Raw genomic sequence first — 26,768 nt, 5'->3', positions numbered from 1 at the left:
GAGAAGTCCCTCTCTGTGAGAGCGTACGGGTCGGTGGGAGGCATGTGGTAACAGCAGGCGGTCCCGTAAGTACCCAGGCCCTAAGCCATGGAGCGCTTTAAAGGTCGTAACCAAAACCTTAAAGTGCACCCGGAAGGCCACAGGTAGCCAGTGCAGTCTGCGCAGGAGCAGTGTTACACGGGAGCTACGCGAAGCTCCCTCTATCACCCGCGCAGCTGCATTCTGGACTAACTGAAGCCTCCGAGTGCACCTCAAGGGGAGCCCCATGTAGAGAGCATTACAATAATCCAAGCGAGAGGTAACGAGCGCATGAGTGACTGTGCACAAGGCATCCCGATCAAGGAAGGGGCGCAACTGCCGAACCAGGCGAACCTGGTGGAAGGCCCTCCTGGAGACGGCCGTCAAATGATCTTCAAACGACAGCCGTTCATCCAGGAGGACACCTAAGTTGCGCACCCTATCCTTTGGGGCCAATAACTCGCCTCCAACAGTCAGCTGCAGCTGCAGCTGACTGAATCGGGATGCCGGCAGATATTTCTAAGAATAGTGATTTAATTAGCTCTGAAGGTGGATATGGTATATTTCCAAGCTTATGGGAAGCCTCGATCTGCAACCTCCCTCCAAGAATGAAGATTGAGTCCTGTTTTTCAGAGGCTGGAAAGCCACAGGTTTTGTCCTCTGTCCTCCACTTCTCTTAGTTTGGGAGAAGGCTGACCCTTCCCTTGCAATAAGGAGCCTCCTATACGGGAAGGAGTGGCAGAATTTGGGGGCAGCGTTAAAAGAAGGATTAGCCTAGAATCTCTATGTGGCCACAAACAAACTAAGTCTAAGTCCTTGAGCAAGTCCGCTTGTGGCTACCTAGCGTTTTGAGGGTGATCCCTCTTTTAACTCCGTCCCCAGGTTCTGACACTCCTTCCCTTCCCTTCCCCACTCCCCTCTTTTTCTAGACATCTTACAATCTAGGTGGAAAATAGCAAAACCTTCTTTCTCCTGGACTGGATTATTTCTCGCTCTGAACATTTAAAAATGCCTTCCCCAACATTTCAGGTTGTTCTGCCCAACATCACAAAGACTTCCATGCAAGCTGTTCTGGATTACCTGTACACCAAGCAACTGTCCTGCAGCCAGGATTTGGACCCCCTTGAATTAATTGCCCTGGCCAACCGATTCTGTCTGCCCCACTTGGCCGCACTGGCAGGTGAGCCTCTCCAGCCTTTCACCCTCCCTTTTCCCTGCCAGACATCCGGGAAGGATCAGCTTTTGGCTGCTTTGTTTTCTGAAATGCAATCTACATTTCCAATGAGGGAAATGTTGTGTTCCCTCCATCCGATCTCTCTGTGCTGAATTAATTGAGCTCCCCCCCCACCAGTGTGTGCCTGCTTAAGAGACCAAAAGCAAATAACAGGCTGCAGTTCATAATGCCCTTTAGGCAGCCTGATTATTCTTAATTGAAAGAGTGTGAATATTAAAGTTTCCACTGTAAATCTCTACTTTGAGAGCCTAATAACATCTTAAGCAATTGAGTTTAAGCAAATCTTGCAGAAAGGAGGAGCCCAAGACCCATTTATTACTCCAGCCTGACTTTGTTAATTATTGTGTTAGTGTTCTTGGAATTAAGTATCCTCATAGTTATCCCTCCACTCCCCTAGCCTCAAAGAGAAAGGGCTGGATGAGAGAGAAAGCGGCCACAGCAGTAGACATGGCAAAGGCTGGGTGGGGAAGGGCAGGGGAAGGAGGGCCACCTGTGACATATACGGGAGTGATTTCACAAGTGCAGCTCATGTCAGCTTCTCTCCCTCAACAGAGCAACACACGGTACAGGCCCTCACCAGAACAGCCATGAGTGGCGTATGCATAGAGGGAGAAGTCTTGTGTGTTTTGGAAATAGCCCAGGTAGGTGTCACCCTATTGAAAAAGCTGTTCATGCTGGCAAACATTGTAAAAAATGTGCACAGGTCGTCCTCGACTTAAAACCATTCATTTACAACAAGACTCAAAAATGTGATTTATGAGTGGTAAGTCGAGGACTATCTGGACTTTCTTTTGGTGAAGAATTTGGGGATGGAGAGTTACTGTATTCTTCCCCGTGGCTGAAAAAGGAGATTCTTTTTCTTCAACGTTACTTTTGGGATAAAAATCAGAAATGGGCTGATTGGGATGTATAAGAGATGGTCCCAGTAGGTTTTGTGCTTCTCATCCTGCTGTTCCTCTTGAAAAGCTGAGAACATAACTTCTCACTGCCTGAAAAAACCCGTTTTTTAAATCTGAATAGATTTCAATCACACTTGGCCAGTAAAAATTCTATTCTATTCTAAATCTGCCCTTAATGAGATGACATGTGTCTTTGAGGGAGAGGAAGATCCAGCAGGCAGATGAGAGCAGATTCCAGCTTTTCCAAAGTGGGAGATGGGGGAAAAAAAAGAAGGGAGCCTGGGTACTCTGGTCTACAAGAAGCGGCCTTCATGATCAGCCTGGTTGGGATGACTATGAGCAGTGGAGGTTTCAGACCAAATAATAAGATGGTTGTGGGATGTTTTCTTAGAGCAGCATAGCTGGCTGGCGAATTCTGGGAGTTGAAATCTTAAAGCTGCCAAGTTTGAAGACCTCTGTCCTAGAGAATGGCAGGGTGAAATCCCTCCCCTTTTGGCCCATCAATTTTCTACTGCCCATATCTCCCTATTTCCCCTGAGGGTAACCTCTGTCTTCCCAGAAAGTGTCCCTTAGGACCACCCACTGGGCTATCGGGATGGTTTGAGATCCAGTCCCTGCTCCAGTGAAATGTCCAGCCTGAATGCCTGATTCCCTCTGGAATACCACCTCTGGCTGGCCCCAAGTGTGTGTGGGGGGGGGAGGGGATTTTGCAGTGTCCTTCCCCTGCCATGCCCACCAAGCCACACCCATAGAACCGGTAGTAAAAAAAAAATTGGATTTCACCACTGCCTTGACTCCCCTCTGTTTCTTTTCCAGTTCCACAATGCTAAGCAGCTGGCAGCTTGGTGCTTGCATTACATCTGCACTAACTATAACAGTGTTTGTTCGAAATTCCGAAAGGAAATTAAAATGAAATCTCCTGGTAAGAGATTCTGGAAAGCTTTCTTCATCACCTTTTCACAATATTTATATCTGCATTTGAAGTCCACCTGTAGATATTTATACGGTTTACTGCCTATTTTAACATAAGACCTTTTTTTAATAGCTGCAGCATCACTGAAATCTAAGAATGCATAATATTCAGCTGCAGAAATGACCTCCCTTGAAACTTCCTATTCTACCTTTGGGACGCTTCAATATCAAACATTTTGATGACCTTTTCTGTAGGTCCATTTTGAATAATGGCAGTCTAGCATTTTGTGCCTTTCATAAATGAACTTACTCTGGGTTTTCTATTTGAGAATATCTTAAAGTAGACACAGAAAGCTACATCCTCCACCACGAATAAGAAATCCCAGATGTTCTCATCCCCATCCTATAACAACTTGAAACTTGGTGGAGTTTTGAAGAGAGACTCCTCCCCCCTCCCCCGCCAGAAATCAGCACAAGATTTCAGATTCTGCATTCCATGACTTTTGCGTGGTGGATAACACATTCCCTAGTTTTTGTCCTTCAAGAAAATAGACAAGTTTCTAAGACTTTGCTGGTTCAAGATATTGTTAAACTTACTGGGTATCATTTGTTCACCAGATAATCAGGAATATTTTGAAAAGCACCGTTGGCCTCCCATTTGGTACCTGAAGGAGGAGGACCATTTCCAGCGGGTGAAGAAGGAGCGAGAGAAGGAAGAACTGGCCCTCAATAAACATCATTCGAAAAGGAAGTGGTGCTTCTGGAGTTCCTCAACGGTGGTTGCCTGAGTCAAGGGAAGGCCAGCCCGTCTTGGCTCAGCTATTTCTTGCATTGCTCCTGGGCACAGCTGGACTCGGTGGGACACGCAAAGACTTCCCTCCCCTTCATTTCAGCGGGTCTCTCCCCAGACCAAGGGCTTAGCAGACTGGGCCGAAGAGACCCGAAGGCACCCCTTGTATTCCATCTGAATTCAGGGATCACCAAAGGTTAGGAAGCACAAGTTCACCTCAGGAGTGGGAATCTCTTTCTTAGACCCTCACTCTGCCATTTTAATAAGCTAAAACTGGCACACGCACCGTTTTGTACTCAGTAACAAGAAATTCAGCATCAGTGTTTTGATCTCTGAAGTGAGCCTATTTTTATACTTGTGAATGAGTGTTTCTGTGTGGGGTCTGTAGGGGAAGGTCTTTAAATAATATGTCTGTGTCATTATCTCTCTCTCGAGATTGCAAAATTACGCAGGCCTTTAAATCATCTCTCTTTCTGTTCACCACCCTTCGGTCACCGTAGTGCTGAAAACAAAGCAATGGCTTTAAAATCTCCCTGAAATTGCTAACCTAGCAACACGTCCAATTTTGCCAGCTGAATGATGTTTTTCCTTCCCCCAAGGACTGCATTTGTAACAATTAAATCCTTGTTTCGTTTATCTGAAAAAAAATGAGATCCACTAACAACAGAAGTCATTAGGATTATAATTGTCAATCAGCCAAAGACACACAAAGTGTACAATTTTTTTCAGCTAAGTAATCAAATATGTATGTTGAATGTTTAGGGCAGGAGGCAACTGCCATGTGTAATTCTCTTCTTTTTATCTAGTTCAGGAGTGAAATTAAGGAAAGTATCTTTTTCTCTTTCAAATCCAACGGCAGGAACACTCTTTGCTAATTTGGGTGGTTTCTTCGGAACCGCCTGGGTCTTTTCTTTGCAGAAACTTGTGCATAATATTCTTTGGTTCATTATACATATCCACATGTGAAGGGCTCCTTAAATGAAATAACTTCTTCCATTTTTATTATTCTACAAAAGAGCAACCATCAACCTGCATTTCAATAGCGTCACCCTGGCCCAAATAATCCCATTTTTGAAATGGCAGCTTCTTAACTAAGCTGTCTGAGTAACTTCTAAAAATGCTGGGAAACCTTTCCTCTAAACCCCTGACATTTTGGTAAATATCTTTTGGCTAAAGCCATATAGGTAGACATCAGATTTTCAGCATTTTGAGGCAATTTATATTAGCACTGTTTTCAAAAATACTTTAGGAACAAATGTGCTACCTCTTGGGACAGAACAGTGGGGGCTGGATTGGAAGACCTGAGGTTGTTTTGGCTAGTCCTTGATTTACAACCAGTTGCTTAGTGACCATTCAAAGTTACGATGGAAACCCCCCCCCAAAAGGCACTTAGAGCCTGTTCCAAAGTTCAAACGACCCCCCCCCTCCCTGCAGTCAGGTGACTTTTGGGATGCTCTGCAAACAGTCGCACTTACAACTGCTGCCACATGGCCACAATTTAGGATGTTTGCCAGAAGCCAGTATTTACTTCCAGTTTCCGTCAAAAAGCATCCAGAGTAAACAATGAGCTTGCTTAATGACCATGGGGTTTGCTTAGCAACTGCGATGTTCACTTTGCAACCGTGGCATTCACTTAACCATCACTGCAAAAAAAGGAAATAAAAGCTGGTCCAGTCACATGGTCATCCGCTTTATGACTGTCACAACTTACAACTGTAATTATCAGGGTCAATTACGGTCATAAATCGAAGGCTACTTATCCCTCCTTCAGGCAGAGGTGAATCTGGGCTGCTCACCCACTACCAGACAAGGAGATTGTGGGGAGTCAGCCTCCCATCTGTATCCTCTCAGCTCCTTAGAGGGATATAAATAAAGTCCCTTTTTCAAAGCCTGCTCCATTTATCTCCATATTTACAGGTAAAGCAGGTGAATACATAGGCGATTCCCCATTAGGAAGGCAGATTTCTCAAGTTTTGAGCCAACTTGGGAAGGAAACTCACTCTCAGCAGCTGCTGAATCAGGAAACCTTCTCCACCTGCCTGGGGCCCGGAAGCGGAGACCACCGACTCTGCTTCAGGCACCAGGAGAGAAATATATCCACTGTATACATTAAATAATCCATATTTTCAAAAACTCATTGTACTGTTTGTTACAAAGGGCTGGGAAGGCAAAGGGTATTTGCACGTACCTGTCATGTTTGGTCAAGGATCACAAGAGGAAAGGCAGAGCAAGCCGAGGGACTCATCCCTTTGGCTCCCAAGAGCAAGAGCGATGGATGCAAAGGGAGGTTTATTCATGTGGAGGAGAGCCTAAGGCTGCTTATGGCATCCTTCCGGAGCCCAGTTTAGCAACCACCTCTGGACAGGGGAGCTATGGGCTCAGCTCCTTACCTGTCACCTGAATCGAGGCAGCTTATTGGCAAATGTTTGCACCCTGTGTGATGTATAAACATCACTGCGGTGCCTGGCAAGGTCAATGGTACTCTTGACACAGGGAGTGGAGTCAATGAACCAGGGCTATTTCCAATAACCAATGATTGAACTACTTAAGAGCTTCTGGAACCAAATGGCTGGTTCATTTGGTTTAATTCTGCCTGTGGCCTTTAAGCTTGGTGGGAGACTTACTTTTATTTCTTTTTTGGGAAAAGCATCTCAATAAAATGGTTTAGCTATACCACCTTTCCTAATCATTGCCTCTCCTCATTTTAAAGAATGTGTTAAAAGCAATTCATGCTTCTTTCCAGAGTATTTCTCAAACTGTTTTCCCACGACCCAACTGGGTCACACGGGCATGTATGATTGCAAGGCTTATGAAGACATGGAACTGGAGTATAGTTTTCATCCCAGGGATGTAAGGCGCACCTGAAAGGTCATTTGCTGCCTTGTGTTTGTTGCATAAACACCCGTCCTAAGTATTCTGACCTAGGCTTCCTTAGAAAGTAAACAGCACAAACTTAGTCCCAGCAAACCTCTAATTTATATGGCTGTAAATTACTTTCATTTACAGTCCGCAAGGCTTGGAAGGTTATCAACACCCACCTATCTCACCTGGAAATTAGCTGCCAAAGAGCTAATTTCCAGCGGCAGGGGAAGGCCAAACTTGGCACAGAGTCACAAACAGAGTTTTCAGATCTGGAATCGTCCAGATGACATAATTGCTTTCTGCAAAAGCTCACATCCCGTTTGCTTCTCTTTTATGTCTTATGGGAGGGGTCAATCATCTCCAAGCCTTACTCCCAAGCTGACCCTGTTTCCCTAATTGTTCCCGTCTCCTGGAAGCTCTGCACATGCGCACACTGGGAACAGACTCACACTGTTCTTCTGCCTCGCTGATGTCAGACTCCGGAGACAGCAAAGAACTACCAGATGGCCTTGGCCCTCTCTCTGCCTGACTCAGAGCCCTCATCCGAGCCTTCCCCAGACTCCAGGACTGGCCCATGTTCCTCCCCAACCTCCTCACTAGTCCGAATGTGGCGGGCCACAACACTAAGCCACACAGAGCACTCCAGGTGTGGGAGGTCCTGGTGCCCTTTTGGACAGCTCGGAGCCCTTCCTTCCCCCTCCACTAATTGCAGGTTCCCCTTTGAAACGGAGGAAGTGTTGCTCTGGGAGCGCAGTGCAGGCCACAAGGAGACCCTCCGAGTACACCTTCATTTCCTTCCTCTGGCCATGACATCACTTTGCAACCTGTCTTCCTACATTTGTTCATGGAAAAGACGTCCTAAAAGAAGGCAATGTCTACTAAGGCAGGGGTCTCCAACCTTGGTCCCTTTAAGACTTGTGGACTTCAACTACCAGAGTTCCTCAGCCAGAAAAGCTGGCTGAGGGACTCTGGGAGTTGAAGTCCACAAGTCTTAAAGGGACCAAGGTTGGAGACCCCTGTACTAAGGGGTTGAGGATTGGGCCCAGGGTAAAATATCTAAAAAAACAATGTTGGTGGCTGTGGTCCTGCTCTTCGATGGGCAATGCATCCTTTAAGCCCTCCTTAAGGATGGATTAACGTTGAAGATTTGAACTGGGAGATGTTTAAAAGGTTCTGCTACGGTTTCTTACCCCTACATTTTGCTGGAGTTTGAAGTGGCCATGTGGACGTCTTTTCTGATTGACCAACCCCAAAAAGAAAAGGAATTAAGAAAACTAAGATCATGGCATCTGGCGCTCTCAATCCCTGGCAAATAGATGGGGAAGAAATGGAGGTAGTGACAGATTTTATTTTCCTGGGCTCCAAGGTCACTGCAGATGGGGACTGCAACCAAGAAATTAAAAGACGCTTGATCCGTCTTTTTTGACCCTGGGGAGGAAAGCTACGACAAATCTAGACAGCATTCTAAACAGCAGAGACATCACCCTGCCAACAAAAGTGTGTATAGTCAAAGCTATGGTTTTTCCAGTTGCAATGGATGGCTGTGAAAGTTGGACCATAAGGAAGGCCGAGCACCAAAGAATGGAGGCCTTTGAACTCTGGTGCTGGAGAAGACTCCTGTGAGTCCCTTGGACTGCAAGGCGATCCAACCGGTCAGTCCTAGAGGAGATCAACTCTGATTGCTCTTTAGAAGGCCAGATCCTGAAGAGGAAACTCAAATACTTTGGCCACCTAATGAGAAAGAAGGAGAAGAGCCTAATGCTGGGAAGGATGGAGGGCAAAAGAAGAAGGGGACGACAGAGAACGAGGTGGCTGGATGGAGTCACTGAAGCAATAGGCATGAGTTTAAATGGACTCCAGAGGATGGTAGAGGACAGGAAGGCCTGGAGGAACGTTGTCACAATGGGTCGGACACGACTTCGCAACGAACAACAAACCTAAGTGTTTTGTTTGTATACATTCATATGTGTATGTGTGATTTTTACATATGACCATCTTGTGACCTGTGGAGAAAAATATCATGATGTGGACGACAAATAAAACCAAAAGTATAGGGACTAAAATTCCTCCACTTAACTTTGTTCAGAAATTCTGAACAGTTTGTGGTAATCAATGGCCAGCTGGAAGCACAATATTTTCTGTATCACACGTCTAATTAAGGGGAAGAGCAGAGACGCCCCAGCAGAATTTTCCCACCTGCATTAAATGCAAATGAATTGTATCCACATATGTTGAAAAGTGTCGCACTTTCCACACTTGGCCAAAGATGGGAAGCTGTGAGCGAGAATGGAAAAACATACTTTTCCTATTCTTGTTTCTTGAGTTCAAGATGCTCTGCAGTTGAGGAAATTGCTAGATTCCTTCACAGGTCAAGGGAACGCAGAAATCTGCTTGTATTGTTGAAGGAGAAAGCAGAACAGTACAAAACATTAAATGTTAGATTTAAATTAAGATGGGTGATTCAGCCCCATCCTGCAGCCGGGTCTCCTACCACACCTTGATTATGTAGAGGATTACAGAGATTGTGTATTGTGCTGACATCTTGTGGTTCAAGAGGAAATGCCACACTGACAAGTCAAGTTTGTTGAGTCATGAATGCAGCAGCCACCATTTCTCACTTGAATTGGTTACATTTATGATGACCTCATTTCCTCCTCTGCTACAGAATACAATAAACTAAGCAAGCTCGGATAAACGGAGTTCCTTCGGTTGAACGTCTGTCTGCCTGTCAACAGTGTGACAATCTTGAGTTTCCATGGTTTGAGAACCTCAGGAAGCAGCTGGTAACCAAAATGTCAGGTTTCACAGGAGAAACAAATATTCAATAGAAGGTTTAACAATGGTCTGCTGCAACTTCTATTGCTGCCCTTCAAGGTGAGGTAGATGACCTCTCCCCAGTCTGCTGGTGGTCCAGAGGTTGATCCTCACCTGACTGGGAGTTGCAGATCACAGCAGGGGCTGCCCAGGTGTTCTCCAGGCAGGGAGGAGAGGAAGGGAGACTGTCACCTTCCCTAAAGCCACGCACAATGGAGCTGAGCAGGCTCTCTCACAACCTAGAGCTCTACAGCTTCTGGGAGTTGAAGTCTACAAGTCTTAAAGCTGTCAAGTTTGAAGACCTCTGTTCTAGGGAGTCAGGCCTCAAGCCCTGCGTGGACTTCTCTGGAGGTGGAAGGTCCTCAAAGATGACCTGGGCAAAGCCAGACTTGCAGGTTTCGGGTTCGTCCAGCCGGTTTCCGTAAGAGGGGGGAGGGGGGGGGCTTTTTCTACAAAGACCCTAACGGCTAAAAAGCCTTCAGCCCCTTCTGGTAGTCAGGCCAAGCATCTGGAAGAAACAAACATTCCACCCTAGTTTTGAAGGATTTATTTATATAACGGTGGGGATAATTAACAGTGCACAAATTTATTGAGGACTGAGTCGCTTAATATTTACATTTGAGGAGGATTTTACATCAGGGACTCTAAACAGGGCTATAATTTTAGAACAGATGAAGACAGACATATATAAAAAAACAAGAGCAACAATTTCTGCATACTCTCGCAGCAAACATCCGCAGCAGCTTCCCCCACAAACCAACAGTTAGCATTTCTTGAGCCGGTTGGCTGGGAGTTTCGATTTGTCCAGGTCATCAAAGTAGGGGTGATTCAGGGCCACACGGCCAGAAATCCTTTTTGCGGGATCGTAGATCAACATTTTCTGCAAGTCAAAACAAAGGGACACATCACCCACCGACAATCCACAGGCAAGAAGGACGAAGCGATGGGCGTCCATGGCAGAGCAAGAAACTTTGGACCTATAACTCTTCAGTCCCATTTCAGAACACCTCCAATCTCTGCAGCCACTTTTGGTTTTTAGATGGCATAAAATGGCCACAAAATAGCTGACCCAGAGGGGGTGGCCAGGCAAAACAAAGCATCAGAGGCGACAAGAAAATCCCCTCAGATTATTGTCCGCCGAGACTTCTTCCCTCCCTGTCCGTGGGGGTGTGACCCTCCCTGTTGTGACTCCGGCCCCCGAACCTGGCCCCATGCCCGAAAGTGACTCTGAGAGTGAGGTGGAAGGGCCAGTAAAGGCTTACCTTGGGAGCACCGATGCCTTTGGCCTGGCTCCAGGAGCCAGAACCAGGCCAGTCGGAGGACATAATGAGGCCGACATCCCCTGATTCCTCCCTTCCTCAGGCTAGCCTACAGACACAGCTGATAATCATACTAATCAAGCCTGGATCGACCCGCGCTTCAGAAGATTAGAGAGGCAACGTCATCAAAGGGAAGGGTGGGGCAGGAGCCCCACCCCACAGGATATATAAGGAGCTTTGGGACTGCTCTCATTTCCACAGGAAGCAAATTAGCTGAACCGTGTCAAAGAGAGCTGAAGTCTTACTCTGTGAGTCGTTTGTTTGAACTTTGGCAGGCAGCTGCGATTTCTCTGCCAGGACTGATAAGAGCCTTGAATCCACTGGCTGAAGGCCAGCTCGTTGCTCCGAAGTGGGGAAGGAGACAGAACACTCCCAAACAAGGCACTGGATGCCAATAACCCCCGTTTTCAGTTTTTAAACCTACCTCTGGAGCCCAAAAGGGTTCTTGGAAGTATGATGTCAGTTGCCCTGAAGCCGGCCAGTGTGTAATCTGTTAATTCAAAGGGCCTAAACCGCGGGTGTCAAATTGGATTTCTTTGAGGGCTGGATCAGCTTTTTAGTTCTCCTCTGTGGGCCAGCTGGGGGTTGGGGGGGTGGGAAAGGAGATGGGACGCCTCCTGCAGCACCCTGCTGGCCCCACCCCCACCCCTTTGCTATTTCCAGGCTGGCCCCATGGGCCGGATCTTTGACACTGCTGGAGTAAACTGTTAATCCAAATAAAGTAGGGCAGGGAAGCCAGTGGCCCCCACGGGAAAGGTGGCAGAATCACAGTCTCCCTATGTGGATACTGAGGAGAAAAAGGGGAGTGGTGACCTCTCTACACCCACCGGTCATCTCCTTCACCTAACGCAGGGCAACCCAGGGCTCCGGAGCCACAAGTGGGTCTTTGGGCCCTCTGCCGTGGCTCCCTGTCCCATCCCCAGCTGGTCTCGCCCCGCATTTCTTTTTGGGACTCCAGCCTGAAGCGGCAGGAAGCAAAGGCTGCCTTATGCTCAAATGTGGTGTGAAGGCAGGTACGGGGCAGCTTCGCTCCTGCACTTTCCTCCCCTACCTCTCGTAACCCCCTGGCCAACTGTGGCATGCATGTCGCTGCCCACCCCACGCGCGCCTTCCCTGAGCTTTGGCGCTCGCTTGAGGAGGGTCTCCCCGCACGTCCGCACGCTCCCAGCTCAGCCACAGCTGCCCCGGGCGTCCTGAGAGGAGGTCGCCAGAGAGTGCAGGAGCGAAGCTGCCCAGTACCTGCCTTTGCGCCACATTTGCACGTAAGGCAGCCTTCGCTTCCTGCCACTTCAGGCTGGAGTCCAAAAATGAAATAAGAGGGGCGGGGCCAACCAGTGATGGGACAGGAATGGAAACTCCTCACTTGGAAATGGCAAATACAAAATTACTATTTATGTTGTATGAGAGAGAGACTAGCATATTGCTTTGGCAATTCACATGGCTTCCTAATATGCAACTATTGCACATCCACATGAACTTTTCAATTGCCTCAACAGAGTTAAAGTTACGCCCTCAGGAAAGACACATGCGTGCTCTCTCTCTCTCCCTCCATCCCCACTCAGTCAAAGAGCTGCCAGGGGTGGGCAATGCGATAGCTGGAGCATTTGTGCAAGAGAGAAGCTGCGTCCTGTTAAGACCCTCCTAAGCGAGCGGCCGCCCACCCCTCACATTCCTTTGCTGCGCTTTGGTGCTTGAGGAGGGTCTCCCTGCACGTGAATGCATCCGGCTCAGCCACAGCCGGCCAGGGAGTTACAAGAGGAGGGGGGAAGGAAGAGGACGGTCGCCCAAAGGGAGAGCGGAAGAGAAACACACACACACACACACACAGAATGATACACAGAGAGGGGGTGAGAGAGGGAGGGAGAGGGAGTTACAGAGGGAGAGAGACACAGAGAATAGTTTTGTGGCTGGGTAGGCGTGGCTAGGTGGTCATGTGATTGGGTGGGAGTGAATGACATCGAGTTGGCCATGCCCACCCAGGTTTTGTGGCTCCCGGTGTTTTGTGTTTTTTTTTTCCCCCGTAGGAAATAGGTCCAAGTGGCTCTTAAGAGTTTTTAAGGTTGCCAACCCCTGACCTAATGCAATGTGAGAAATACAATGTCTTCCAGACATTAGAACAAATAATAGATGACAATTTTGAGCTTTGTCCTACACAGGGGTTGCCAAGCCCTGGATAGGTATCGATCTGTGGCCTGTTAGGAACTGGGCTGCACAGCTGGAGGTGAGTGGCAGGTGAGGGAAACTCCACATATGTGGGATCTAGGTTGCACCCCCCCCCCACTCTGTGGAAACATTATCTTCCATGAAACTGGTGGCAAGAGTTGGGGGCTGCTGTCCTACACAACTTCATGAGAAGTCCCTCAAAACAAGTTGGAACATGGAAAGCCAGAACCACAAATATATACTAGACTACTAGTGTCCTACTGAGTTCATCCTGACAACCCCCTGCATCTAGAGATCTGGGAAGAGGCTAGAGACAAAAATGTTGAACGGAGGAAAACACAGGATGGGATCTCATCTGGCAGAACCTTTTCGGGCACCTTAAGGAGAAATTTTCTAACACAGCAATCAACCCCGCGGAACAGAAGTTGCCTTCGAAAGTTGTGGTACCTTCATCACTGGAAGCTTTCAAAGAGACTGGACTGCCATCTGCCAGAAATGGTGTAGGGTCCCCTGCTTGAGGGGAGGGGTTGGACTAGATGACCTACAAGGTCCCTTCCAACTCTGTTAGTCTGTTAAACCTTCCCTCTGGCAGATTATACAAATGCATCTCATTTGCATGCACCTGACTTAGGAAAACCCTATTTTATTGATTAAAATAACTGTATGGACAATCAAAGATTCCGCAGGTAGGAGCTACATTTCCCTTAATCCAGAAGGAACAAGCCAACCAAACTGTTATCCTAACAGCAGCCTTCACACTTGTATTAGGGATACATTTGGGTTTGAAACAAATAGCTACATCAAAAACTATTTGTAAATATAGGTAAATGTAAAAGTTCCCCTCGCACATATGTGCTAGCCATTCCCGACTCTAGGGGGCAGTGCTCAATGCCGTTTCTAAACTGAAGAGCCAGCGCTGTCCGAAGATATCTCCGTGGTCATGTGGCCGGCATGACTCAACGCCAAAGGCGCACGGAACGCTGTTACCTTCCCATCAAAGGTGGTCCCTATTTTTTCTTATATTTTTTACGTGCTTTCAAACTGCTAGGTTAGCAGAAGCTGGGACAAGTAACAGGAGCTCACCCCATTACACGGCAGCACTAGGGATTCGAACCGCTGAACTGCCGATCGACAAGTCAGCATCTTTGCCACGGGGTCACCCTTTTACATTTATATTATATTTACCTTTTGTAAATATAACCTACTATAAATCCTGGTTTCTCCAAACAACTATTCACCGAACCAGTTTGCAGACCTGCAGCCATTTTCTCAAACCTGACTACCTGCTTTCTGCTCAATGCCTTGGCCACCCGGTTTAACATCTTGTTTCCCCTTCAGAAGAATCTAAAGGCCCACTTTGAGGATGGGGCCTTTCAAGGGTGTGCAGATGTTGATGAAGATTCTCAGTCATCCAGCTAGAGTTGTCTGGAAGTGGAGTTATAACTACTGGACTTCTTTTTCTTATTAGTTTGAAACATTCTGCTGCTTATCCAGTCTGAGCAAGTAGGTTAGAGGGACCCTACAGAGGTCAGACTGAAGAAGGTACTTGGATAAGCAGTGAAAGGTTTCAGACCCAAAAGGAAAAGAAGTCCACTTGCCATGACTCAACTCCGCAGAAGAAGAGTGACGCTGTCACTTACAGAGAGCAGATCGAGGCCTTCATCATCCAAATTCTTCACATGAGATGCCAGGCTGCTCGGTTTCCATTTGGGGAAGGTGTTCTTGTAATCCTGCAAGGATTCTACTTCCGGCCAGACATCATTGTTGGGGGTCCCCAATGCTCTGCCAGGAAGAGGAGAAAACGGTGGGTTGAATCTGCCCTCATAGAGAACTCAGGAGGAGGGAGGGAGGGAGCCTTTCGGAGTGCCACCCTTGGAGGGTAAAGACCAGCTGGCTAAGGCTTCCCTCCCACCACCCAGTCACAAACTGACACAGAAATTTTGTGGCCTTGGCAACATCAGCAAAAAAACAAAAAAAAAGAAAAGAAAAGAAAAAAGAAAAGAGGGAGTCATTTGGCTGTGCCTCTGTGGGTCTGTCTTTCCATATCATCTGGGTACCCCAGAAGCGGGAAGAAACGGGCAACCATCTTCAGGATGGAAAATATAATTTTGCTTCCATTGGTCCAGCAGGAGGGATGTAGTAATACAACAGGTGTTACAGGTGTTCTAGGACAGGGGTCTGCAACCTTGGCCGGTTTAAGCCTGGCGGACTTCAACCCCTCAGAATTCCCCAGCCAGCATTGCTTTGCAGACCCCTGTCCTAGGATGCAACCACTTGTAGAGCTGTCTGCCATGAGAACGGCCAGGAATCATGAGACCAATCCCAGTTCATCAGGGAATCCCACAGTTGTTTATCTCAAATGAGGAGCATGCAAAAGTGATCTCCCCCCCCACCAAACCACAGATTCTTCTTGCCCCAGGTGACTGTTTGCCTTGATACCTGAAGATCCGGAAGAGCTGGTCGATTTCCGAATCCCCGTGGAACAGCGGCTTCTTGGTGGCCATTTCGGCAAAGATGGTCCCGATGCTCCATATATCTACGGGGGTAGAGTAGCGGGCAGAGCCAAGCAAGACCTCTGGGGATCTGTACCACAAGGTTACAACCTAGGAAGGAAATCAGCAATTAGAAGATTTTACCTGCTATTTAAAACACTCTCTCACACACACACACTTTGGAAGCGCTAGGTAGGATTGTCATCCAACTCACAAAAGGATTATTGGTAGCATCCTTCTGCTTGAACCTCATAAATTTAAGAGGCAGGTTTGGACCGGAGTCGGCTACCACCTGAACTGTTCAGGATGAATTAAGATCCATTTTTTCCCTTCAATGAGCTCATGTTACCACCGTGGTCTCCAAAATAAAAAAAAAGGAAGCTAGATTTCGAGCCATTTCAAATTGAACACAACTGAGATTTAGCCTGATGCCAGACCTCTGCTCACACACGGCCAACTTGGGAAGCACCTTCCACTCCCAGCGGCCCCATCTGCAGCCCCCCCCCAATCTTCTCCTTGCAGGGACCTTGCAAACCCCCCCACCACCAAAGGAAAGTGCTTCAACCTCTCCAGAGAAGATTTGATGCTGCCTGAAGGCGGAGCCACACCCGCCCCCTTACCTCGTGTGTATAGACACGCACGGGGATGCCGAAAGCGCGTGCCAGCCCAAAGTCGGCTAGTTTAATCACACCATTGTCATCAATTAACAAGTTCTGGGGTTTCAGGTCTCTGTGCAGAACCCTTCTTGAATGGCAGAACACGATACCTTGCAAGATTTGGTACAAGTAACTCTGAAAGAATCACAAGAGCAAAGACTTCCACTTCAGAAAGTGGTCACAACGTCTCCCAAGAGAACTATCTGTAGCACCCATAGCCAATCAGCGTCATTAAATAAGGCACGGTCATGCATCAGCCAAGACTAAGGTTACACACTTGCATTCCCGATGCAGGTCTGCAAGTCCTAGGACTGTGTGAGGACTTTGTCAGCAAGGGGTCATTGTGGATGACAGATACTTTGCAAAAGCTATAAGGAAATAGAAGCTTATTTGGTACATGTCCAACTTCACAACAGCTGCCTTTAACTGATCCGTTAACAAGCAGGGATTCCTTGGCCAAAACCCCAAACAGACCATGACTTTTTATAAGCGCTCACATGCTTTTTATGATGCTTCCACCAATCTCCACCTTAGGAGGCTCATGGCAGAAATGAGCTAGAAAAGAACATTTTTCCAGAGCCCTCCTTTTTGCTTTGTTTTACTCTTTCTTACCTTAACGAGCATACGATCTAAATATTGTCCCGATGGGATAGAATCCAAGTATTTCTTGAGATCCATGGAAAGAAATTCAAAGATAAGGTAAAGCCTTGAGTCTTGCATAAGAACATCCTGAAGACTAAAGAGATTTATTTGAACAAATGAAGAGAACTCAAAACTCCTTCACTCTAGTTAGCACAACAGTTCCCTCTAACGACTCTGCAAGCTCTCATCCCCCACAAAGTGCCAAATTAACGATTCTCTAATTGTATCCTTAGTTAATACCCTTCTCTAGTTTGTTCAGATTCTCCCACTGCCGGAAAGGGCCAGGGAGAAGCAATGGTGACTCCGGAGGAGATTAAACACAAATCTGGTTTAGCACGATGTCTAAAAGCTGTTAGAGCAATAGTGTAGGCATTTTCATTTATTTTTCATATCATGCAAATGTCTGTTCCACTTAATATTCTCTGCATTTTCCCTGCAAAGGCTAACATAAACATTCAAAAGCAAGAATTTTTACTAGCCCATTAGATGTATCCCCAGCTAACGTTCCTCTTAACTAAATAAACATTTTGTAGCAATAAGGCAGAACCACCAGGTGCAAATAGACACGGTGGGATCAATTAGCATGCCTCCTTATCCATAAAATCAAGCCCCTGCAGCATAACCCAAAGCCCTTCCACTTGGAATGAAGCCTTGCTTAAGTGCACTGCAGTGGAGTTCCAGTGAAGAGCTTCGCATTCTCAGAAACTCAAACCCCGAGTTAAACCATATTGAAGACCTGAAGGCTTGAGGGCAGAAACAGGTGGATCAGCTTGTATTCACAACGACTGCAGTGCAGGGAGTGTCAAACTCCATTTCATCAAGGGCCGCATCAGGATCGTGTTTGACCTTGGCAAGGGCGGGGGGGGGGGGCGCCACGGCCAGCTCGATGTCACTCATCGAGGCTCCGTTTTTAGTCATGAGGGCCTCCTGCAGCCTCTGCCAGTGAAAACGGAGCCCAGTGAGGCCCTCTTGAGCTCTCTTTTTACTGGCAGAGGCACCACGGGCCAGTCCTTTGCCATTTCCAGGGCGGGCCCATGTACAGGAATTGGGGACAAATCCTATCTAAATCAGGGGTCTCCAACCTTGGTCCCTTTAAGACTTGTGGACTTCAACTCCCAGAGTCCCTCAGCCAGCAAAGCAGGGGGCTCCAACCTTGGTCCCTTTAGGACTTGTGGACTTCAACTCCCAGAGTCCCTCAGCCAGCAAAGCAGGGGACTCCAACCTTGGTCCCTTTAAGACTTGTGGACTTCAACTCCCAGAGTCCCTCAGCCAGCAAAGCAGGGGGCTCCAACCTTGGTCCCTTTAAGACTTGTGGACTTCAACTCCCAGAGTCCCTCAGCCAGCAAAGCAGGGGGCTCCAACCTTCGTCTCTTTAGGACTTGTGGACTTCAACTCCCAGAGTCCCTCAGCCAGCAAAGCAGGGGACTCCAACCTTGGTCCCTTTAAGACTTGTGGACTTCAACTCCCAGAGTCCCTCAGCCAGCAAAGCAGGGGTCTCCAACCTTGGTCCCTTTAAGACTTGTGGACTTCAACTCCCAGAGTCCCTCAGCCAGCAAAGCAGGGGTCTCCAACCTTGGTCCCTTTAGGACTTGTGGACTTCAGGAACTCTGGGAGTTGAAGTCCACAAGTCTTAAAGGGACCAAGGTTGGAGTCCCCTGCTCTACAGTCCAGGCCGGGTCTCTCCTCTGGTGGTTCACTGCTAACCTGGGTCTGGCTCTTAGGAGCTGGTAAGCCAGAGAGCCAAGGCCAGGTCTAAACACCCTGTGGGCCGGATGCTGCCCATGGGCCTTCAGTTTGACACCCCTGTTGTAGTGTTCCAGGGTCCTGTGATCGCCATGTGTAACCTTCCCAGCCAGCATCTGACGAGTGAAAGTCAATGGGGGAAGCTGGATTCACTTATGCCCTGCGCAATTCACTTAACGGCTGTGGTCATTTGCTTAACCACCAAGGCAAAAAAGGTACGGTAGTAAAATTGGGCACCACTCATTTAATAAACTGCCTTTCTTAGCACCAGAAATTCTGGTCCCAATTGTGGCCATAAGTCGAGGACTATCTGTACCCAGGCATGTACTGATATTGCCTGCATTTTGTGAAATAGGCCCGTTTGGGGTGTGTGTTTGTGTAAACCCTGTGGGAAAATAAGAGTGGTGTCACTTCCTTCCCGGCTCTCCACATACACAAAGCCTCCTCTTTGCCCAATGGAGCCACAGGGTTGCACTCACCACACAATGTTGGGATGGTGCAACTCTTTCAGCAGAGAAACCTCCCGAATGGCCGTGCTGGGAACACCTTCTTCATCGCTTTCCAGACGGATTTTCTTCATGGCCACCACTTGGCCAGTGGCCTTGTGCTTGCCTTTGTACACTACGCCATACGTTCCTAGCACAAGGGGAAAAGGCAACGTGTGTTGGCTGACTTTGTAATTCCGGGTGAAGCATCAGAAGGGGTTGCCAAGGCTTGGAAGAGGGAAGCCACAAAAGAACATCCAACATAGCAACTTGGCACACGAGGGGGATGCACTTGGATGCTTGGAGAACACACAAAGGCCTCTGATCCTTTCCAGAAGCTCACAGGAAGAGAAAAGGCATCTTATTTACCAATTTTTTTTAAAATTTGCATTTATATCCCGCCCTTCTCCGAAGACTCAGGGCGGCTTACATTGTGTAAGGCAATAGTCTCATTCTATTTGTATATTTATACACAAAGTCAACTTATTGTCCCCCCAACAATCTGGGTCCTCATTTTACCTACCTTATAAAGGATGGAAGGCTGAGTCAACCTTGGGCCTGGTGGGACTTGAACTTGCAGTAATTGCAAGCAGCTGCTGTTAATAACAGACTGCATTAGTCTGTTGAGCCAACAGAGGCCCAAATTAAAAGGTACTGCTGAGGGACAGTTTTGCAATGAGTCGGTTCGTGCAGCAAGAGCTCAAGACAAAACTGACCCAGGCCAAAATATTGTCTCCGGGGCATTAAAGATATCGATCACAAAGATGATTGTTCTGTTCCCTAAGGCAACTACCCTGTGTTTTCTCTTGCAAGATTTTTGGTGGGTACATCACAATCATGCGAGGTGTGTTAATCTCCCACAATTTTGGTTGTGTGGTTATTAAACGTTGAGCTCCCGGGAGAATCCTGGGTGCTAGCTTGACAGTTGATGTGGCTCTCTACTTTCTCAAAAGACGCAAGGCTCCAAGGGGATGCAACGTTTGGCTGCTACAGCCTCCCGTTCTGTCCCATTTATTTATTCCAAAGAACTTTCTTCCCATATGCTTCTCTGTAGCATAATTCCATGAGAGACAAGTAGGGGCAAGTCAGGGGGCACCTACCTTCACCAATCTTTTCTATCTTGGTGTAGTCGTCCATCACTCCAAAGGATTTGAGCTGAAAGAACCAAGGAGAGTAACATTTGTGGCAAATTTCCCCCTTTGGATACTTTCTCTTCCCCCACCCAGGGAGGCCACAGGCCTTCCTCCACCCTCCTGAATCCAACTCAGCCCATTCCAATTCTCCTCATTTGCCTCCTTTTGACCTCTTTTTTCAGCCCAGCAAAGCCCCCCCCCCCCCAATTTGTCGCCATCCGATTAGCGCCTGGGAAAGGCCTGCCGGGCCCCGAGTCCCTTCCACCGGGACGCATCCACGAATCTCGGGGGCCTTCTCGCAGCTGCATCCCGGGCACAAACTGGCCAGGCACGTGGGGCGGGAGGGAGGCCGGGGGCCACCGGGCCGAGGACGTCCCACCCCGGGGCCAGCGCTCAGCGGGAGGGCCCGGCGCCTCGGTTGCTGCTCCACCGCTGGCCTGGGGATGGCATGGCGGGGGGACTTGCAGCGTTACCGCTCCTCGGCTGCTGCCTCCGCGGCTCAAGACCAAAAGCAGCAGCGCCGCCGCCGCCGCCGCCTCTCTGCGAGCAACGCCGGCAGATTCAAATTAACCGCGTCGCTCGGCAGCCGCCCGCCCGCCAATGACGCCGCGCCGCCGCTTTCAAACGGGCCAATCGGCGCGCGGCGCCAAAGCGGGGGCTCGGAGCGGGCGAGCCCGGCCAGGCGAGCTGCAGCTGCTCCCGGTCTCCGCCCCGGCCAGGCGGGCGCAGGAGGCGGCGCAGCTCCCCGTCCGGGAAAGGCCGGACGCTGCTGCCCGCTCCCCTCCCACCGCTGCAAGCGGCCGGCTGGGACCACGCTTGGCCGCCGCTCCTCCGGGCCCCCTGGAAGGAGCCCCGCGGGCGATGGGCTCGAGTTGGCCCGGTGCCTCCTCGCGCGCCCCCCCTTCCCCGACTCCGGCCAGCCTCTGCAGTGCCCCGTCCGCCGGGAGGGCAGCCGGACCCTTCTCCCCGCTGCCCCGGGGCTTGGCTGGCTGGAGGGGCTGCCTCGCCCAGCTGGAGACCCTCCCAGCCGCCGGGTGGCTCACCTGGGCGCTTCCAACTCACCTGGGCGCTTCCCGAAAGGCCGAGAGAGAGGAGCCGCGCAGCCGCTGATCCTAAGGCGGCTCCGTCTGCTGGGGCTGCTCCTGCCCGCCTCTTCCGGCGGTCGCTTCTCTCTCACCCCCCACCGCCCCGCCCGCCCCACGTGCCTCGGCCCCTTCGCGGCGCTCCTGGCAGCCGGGCTGGGGACGATGGGCGCTGCTTCAGGGCAGGCGCGAGCTTCTGCCTGAGTCGGCCTTGCAAGCAGAAGTTTGCATAAGTTCAACAACTTCTCCCGAAAGTTGCGAGTTGTGTTAAAGGGGCGTAGTGGCTGTTTGCCAGTCGTTTCGGTATCTGCAGAGCAGGGGTCTCCAACCTTGGCAACTTTAAGCCTGGCGGACTTCAACTCCCAGAATTTCCCCAGCCAGCTTTGCTTAAAGTTGTCAAGGTTGGAGACCCCTGCTCCAGAGGCTTGGAATAAATAGCTAAAAATTGGCCCTATCTCTAATCGGAACCTCCACTCTGGCAACCTTGCTCTCCCAGGGCAGCTGTTCCTGGGAAGGCTTCAAAGGGAGAAGCAGGGCTGAACTTTTATCAAGGAAATGCCCGCGAGACTTGACTCTGGTCTAGAAGCTACATTCGTTTGCCCAAAGGGCAGCCTCTGTCTTTGTGAAATCGGATCTTAGGAACGATTTGCGGTTCCTTCCAATTGCCTCCCGTATCTCTTGCACCAAACCCTTTTTGGAAACAACCTGGTAAACTCCGTCGCCTTCGACAAGACCTAAGTTTAACTCACAGAATCATCTATTGTAATGTCCTTCCTGTCAAAGACTACTTCAGCTTTAATTGCAATAATACAAGGGCAACCAATAGATTTAAACTTAATGTAAACCGCTTTAATCTAGATTGCAGAAAATATGACTTCTGCAACAGAATCATCAGTGCTTGGAATACTTTACCTGACTCTGTGGTCTCTTCCCATAATCATAGCTTTAACCAAAAACTTTCTACTATTGACCTCACCCCATTCCTAAGAGGACCATAAGGGGCGTGCATAAGCGCACAAACGTGCCTACCGTTCCTGTCCTATTGTTTTTCTTTTCTTCTTCCTATATATGTTTATATGTGTATATACTATATAATCTTTTTGTATGATGTTGTGACAAAATAAATAAATAAATAAATAAATCTTCAGGAGTGACATTTAGAGAAGTGTGAGCACTTGCAGGGAGAAGGCCCTGCTTGTAAAGGAATTGGGGACAAATCCTATCTAGAGCAGGGGTCTCCAACCTTGGTCCCTTTAAGACTTGTGGACTTCAACTCCCAGAGTCCCTCAGCCAGCTTTGAAGTTGAAGTCCACAAGTCTTAAAGGGACCAAGGTTGGAGACCCCTGCTCTAGAGTCCAGGCCGGGTCTCTCCTCTGGTGGTTCACTGCCAACCCTGGTCTGGCTCTTAGGAGCTGGTAAGCCTGACAGAGAGCCAAGACCACCCCCAAATCAGCCTCTTTGCACAGAACATTGGAGGGAAGAGAAGGAGCAGCCAATTCTACCCCTCCTTAGTGCCGATCATCACAGGCAGGCAAATTTTTCGTACCAAAATAGCTTACAGTGAGTGAAAAATTGTTTATTTATTTTTGCTTAAATGGCTTTGATCCCCAAGATGGGTAGGAACAGGCTTCTATAGAGGAACCTTGCTCTGTTTAGAGGCAAATGGCTTTGGAGACCATAAAATACATTCACAAGGAGGGCAACTAACTTTTATCAGTTTAAAAATGTACCCACTACCATTCTCTCTTGGTTCACTGTATTATATACAGTTGAAGCCAGGTTTAAACATTGGGGAGTTGAATGGAAGTAACTCTTATTTTAATGCTGAAGTTACAGAAGGAGTTCTAGAAATACTTCTATCATTCAAAACGACCTTGATCATCTAACCGCTTGGTCTAAAAATTGGCAGCTCCAAATTTCAACCAGCAAATGCTCAGTCTTACATATAGGAAAAAAGAACCCAAAAACTAAGTACATACTAGATGGACATTACCTTACAGATGACCCCCATCCTGTTAAAGACCTTGGAGTTTTCATGTCAAATGATCTAAGTGCCAAAGCCCACTGCAATTATATAGCAAAAAAAGCTCTAAAAGTTATAAACCTAATCTTGCGTAGTTTCTTTTCCAAAAACCCCACACTATTAACCAGAGCATATAAAACATTTGCTAGACCAATTCTAGAATACAGCTCGCCTGTTTGGAACCCTCACCACATCTCTGACATCAATACAATTGAACGTGTCCAGAAATATTTTACAAGAGTTCTCCATTCCTCTGAAAACAATAGAATACCCTATCCCACCAGACTTGAAATCCTAGGCTTAGAAAACTTGGAACTCCGTCGCCTTCGACAAGACCTAAGCTTAACTCACAGAATCATCTATTGTAATGTCCTTCCGGTTAAAAACTACTTCAGCTTTAAATGCAAAAATACTAGAGCAACTAATAGATTTAAACTTAATGTTAACCGCTTTAATCTAGATTGCAGAAAATATGACTTCTGTAACAGAATCATCAGTGCTTGGAATACTTTACCTGACTCTGTGGTCTCTTCCCATAATCCTAGAAGCTTTATCCAAAACTTTCTACTATTGACCTCACCCCATTCCTAAGAGGACCATAAGGGGCGTGCATAAGCGCACAAACGTGCCTACCGTTCCTGTCCTATTGTTTTTCTTTTCTTCTTCCTATATATGTTTATATGTGTATATACTATATAATCTTTTTGTATGATGTTGTGACAAAATAAATAAATAAATCTTCAGGAGTGACATTTAGAGAAGTGTGAGCACTTGCAGGGAGAAGGCCCTGCTTGTAAAGGAATTGGGGACAAATCCTATCTAGAGCAGGGGTCTCCAACCTTGGTCCCTTTAAGACTTGTGGACTTCAACTCCCAGAGTCCCTCAGCCAGCTTTGAAGTTGAAGTCCACAAGTCTTAAAGGGACCAAGGTTGGAGACCCCTGCTCTAGAGTCCAGGCCGGGTCTCTCCTCTGGTGGTTCACTGCCAACCCTGGTCTGGCTCTTAGGAGCTGGTAAGCCTGACAGAGAGCCAAGACCACCCCCAAATCAGCCTCTTTGCACAGAACATTGGAGGGAAGAGAAGGAGCAGCCAATTCTACCCCTCCTTAGTGCCGATCATCACAGGCAGGCAAATTTTTCGTACCAAAATAGCTTACAGTGAGTGAAAAATTGTTTATTTATTTTTGCTTAAATGGCTTTGATCCCCAAGATGGGTAGGAACAGGCTTCTATAGAGGAACCTTGCTCTGTTTAGAGGCAAATGGCTTTGGAGACCATAAAATACATTCACAAGGAGGGCAACTAACTTTTATCAGTTTAAAAATGTACCCACTACCATTCTCTCTTGGTTCACTGTATTATATACAGTTGAAGCCAGGTTTAAACATTGGGGAGTTGAATGGAAGTAACTCTTATTTTAATGCTGAAGTTACAGAAGGAGTTCTAGAAATACTTCTATCATTCAAAACGACCTTGATCATCTAACCGCTTGGTCTAAAAATTGGCAGCTCCAAATTTCAACCAGCAAATGCTCAGTCTTACATATAGGAAAAAAGAACCCAAAAACTAAGTACATACTAGATGGACATTACCTTACAGATGACCCCCATCCTGTTAAAGACCTTGGAGTTTTCATGTCAAATGATCTAAGTGCCAAAGCCCACTGCAATTATATAGCAAAAAAAGCTCTAAGAGTTATAAACCTAATCTTGCGTAGTTTCTTTTCCAAAAACCCCACACTATTAACCAGAGCATATAAAACATTTGCTAGACCAATTCTAGAATACAGCTCGCCTGTTTGGAACCCTCACCACATCTCTGACATCAATACAATTGAACGTGTCCAGAAATATTTTACAAGAAGAGTTCTCCATTCCTCTGAAAACAACAAAATACCTTATCCCACCAGACTTGAAATCCTAGGCTTAGAAAACTTGGAACTCCGTCGCCTTCGACAAGACCTAAGCTTAACTCACAGAATCATCTATTGTAATGTCCTTCCGGTTAAAAACTACTTCAGCTTTAATTGCAATAATACTAGAGCAACTAATAGATTTAAACTTAACGTCAACCGCTTTAATCTAGATTGCAGAAAATATGACTTCTGTAACAGAATCATCAGTGCTTGGAATACTTTACCTGACTCTGTGGTCTCTTCCCATAATCCTAAAAGCTTTATCCAAAAACTTTCTACTATTGACCTCACCCCATTCCTAAGAGGACCATAAGGGGCGTGCATAAGAGCACAAACGTGCCTACCGTTCCTATCCTATTGTTTTTCTTTTCTTCTTTCTATATATATGCTTATACCTCCTTATATTTACTCATATATGTTTATATACTATATAATCTTTTGTATGATTCCTACATATATTGTTGTGACAAAATAAATAAATAAATAAATAAACCTCCTAATTACTGGATTAGTTATTTTGGAGAACAGAACAGTTCAGCTGCTTGCCCAGTAGAGGGCATATATGCTCTCCCCTCCACTGGACAATAAACTCAACTATTCTCCAAAATAAGGTGATCAGCAAGGTTGGAGAAGTGGCTGCCTTGCTTCTCAGACGCTTCCTTTTCTCTTTTGGGTTAATTTTTCAAAACTTTGTGCAGCGATTGTCTTGTATGCAGCATAGACTCAAATCTGTAGTCAAGATGAGACTTCTAGGCCGAACATTTCCAGTTTTTTCTGCTTGTGGTATATATATATTTTTTAGAAAAATTTTATTTGTTTTTAAACATAAAATAAAAAATCCTCATCAAATCAATTCCATTACAACGTGCTGTAAGGTTTTTAACATATCTTCCTGTGCATTCACAAAATAAACATCTCTTCCATACATATATCTTATACTCATTTTTCCTAACATATCTTTCCATTTAACCAATTATATTAATCCCATATTTTATAATATTGTTTATCTTCTTGTTCTCTAATTTCAAATGTTAATTTACTCATCTCTCTACATTCCAACATTTTTCTAATTATTTAATCTTGCAAAGGTAACTTTTCATTTTTCCAATTTTTTGCAAATACAATCCTAGCTGCTGTAATAATATTCACAATCAAATATTTTATATCTCTAGTATATATCTCTGGTATAATTCCCAACAGAAAGATTTCTGGCTTAAAGTCAATATGCTTTTTAATCATTTTTTCCAACCATGTGTGTATTTTAGTCCAGTATCTTTTAGCTTCAATGCACATCCACCACATGTGGTAATATGATGACATTTCCAACATTTTTCAGATTTGTCCTTAGACATTCTAGCAATTCTTATGGGGTAAATGCCACCTGTAAAACATCTTATACAAATTCTCTTTAAATGCTGTCGACATCGTCATTTTATAATTATATATCCACAATTTCTGCCAGTCATCTAGATCTATCCCATGACCAAAATTCCTCCCCCAAGCAATCATTGTCTCTTTAACCTGTTCTTCCTCTAACTTCACCTTTAGTAAGTATCCATACAGTTTCTTTATCAGGTTGTCATCTGAAC

At 46.9% G+C, this 26,768-nt stretch overlaps 2 protein-coding genes across 9 annotated transcripts in view; one reads left to right on the top strand and one right to left on the bottom strand.

Annotated features, from left to right (window-relative positions):
* RHOBTB1 (Rho related BTB domain containing 1) overlaps positions 1-6,524 on the top strand; it is a 33,408-nt gene extending 26,884 nt beyond the window's left edge. For 4 of the 5 annotated variants that reach the window (XM_058188516.1, XM_058188517.1, XM_058188518.1 and 1 more), the window contains 4 exons: positions 1,048-1,198; positions 1,805-1,893; positions 2,968-3,073; positions 3,682-6,524. In XM_058188516.1, coding sequence (XP_058044499.1) covers positions 1,048-1,198; positions 1,805-1,893; positions 2,968-3,073; positions 3,682-3,851 — 516 coding nt within the window. In that variant the 3' untranslated portion in view covers positions 3,852-6,524. The remainder of the gene's footprint in view (positions 1-1,047; positions 1,199-1,804; positions 1,894-2,967; positions 3,074-3,681) is intronic. The other variant, XM_058188520.1, reaches the window with a different exon arrangement.
* Positions 6,525-10,060: 3,536 nt separating this feature from the next.
* CDK1 (cyclin dependent kinase 1) lies at positions 10,061-21,326 on the bottom strand. Of its 4 annotated transcripts, none has more exons than XM_058189044.1 (8): positions 21,225-21,326; positions 20,130-20,184; positions 19,024-19,180; positions 16,772-16,895; positions 16,124-16,294; positions 15,451-15,614; positions 14,652-14,793; positions 10,061-10,409 (listed from the first exon to the last, which is right to left on the bottom strand). In XM_058189044.1, the coding sequence occupies exons 2-8, from the start codon at positions 20,164-20,166 to the stop codon at positions 10,293-10,295; spliced, it is 912 nt and encodes a 303-aa protein (XP_058045027.1). In that variant the 5' UTR covers positions 20,167-20,184; positions 21,225-21,326; the 3' UTR covers positions 10,061-10,292. The 4 variants fall into 4 exon arrangements, with proteins under 4 accessions (XP_058045027.1, XP_058045029.1, XP_058045028.1 ...); XM_058189046.1 differs by having other exon boundaries at positions 21,206-21,229; XM_058189045.1 differs by lacking the exon at positions 21,225-21,326 and adding an exon at positions 20,636-20,734.
* Between the last annotated feature and the right edge of the window lie 5,442 nt (positions 21,327-26,768).

This window comes from Ahaetulla prasina, chromosome 6, assembly GCF_028640845.1.
Source record: "Ahaetulla prasina isolate Xishuangbanna chromosome 6, ASM2864084v1, whole genome shotgun sequence".
NCBI lineage: Eukaryota > Metazoa > Chordata > Lepidosauria > Squamata > Colubridae > Ahaetulla > Ahaetulla prasina.
Note: the sequence above shows the minus strand (reverse complement) of the source record. Positions and strands in the feature narration are given on the sequence as shown.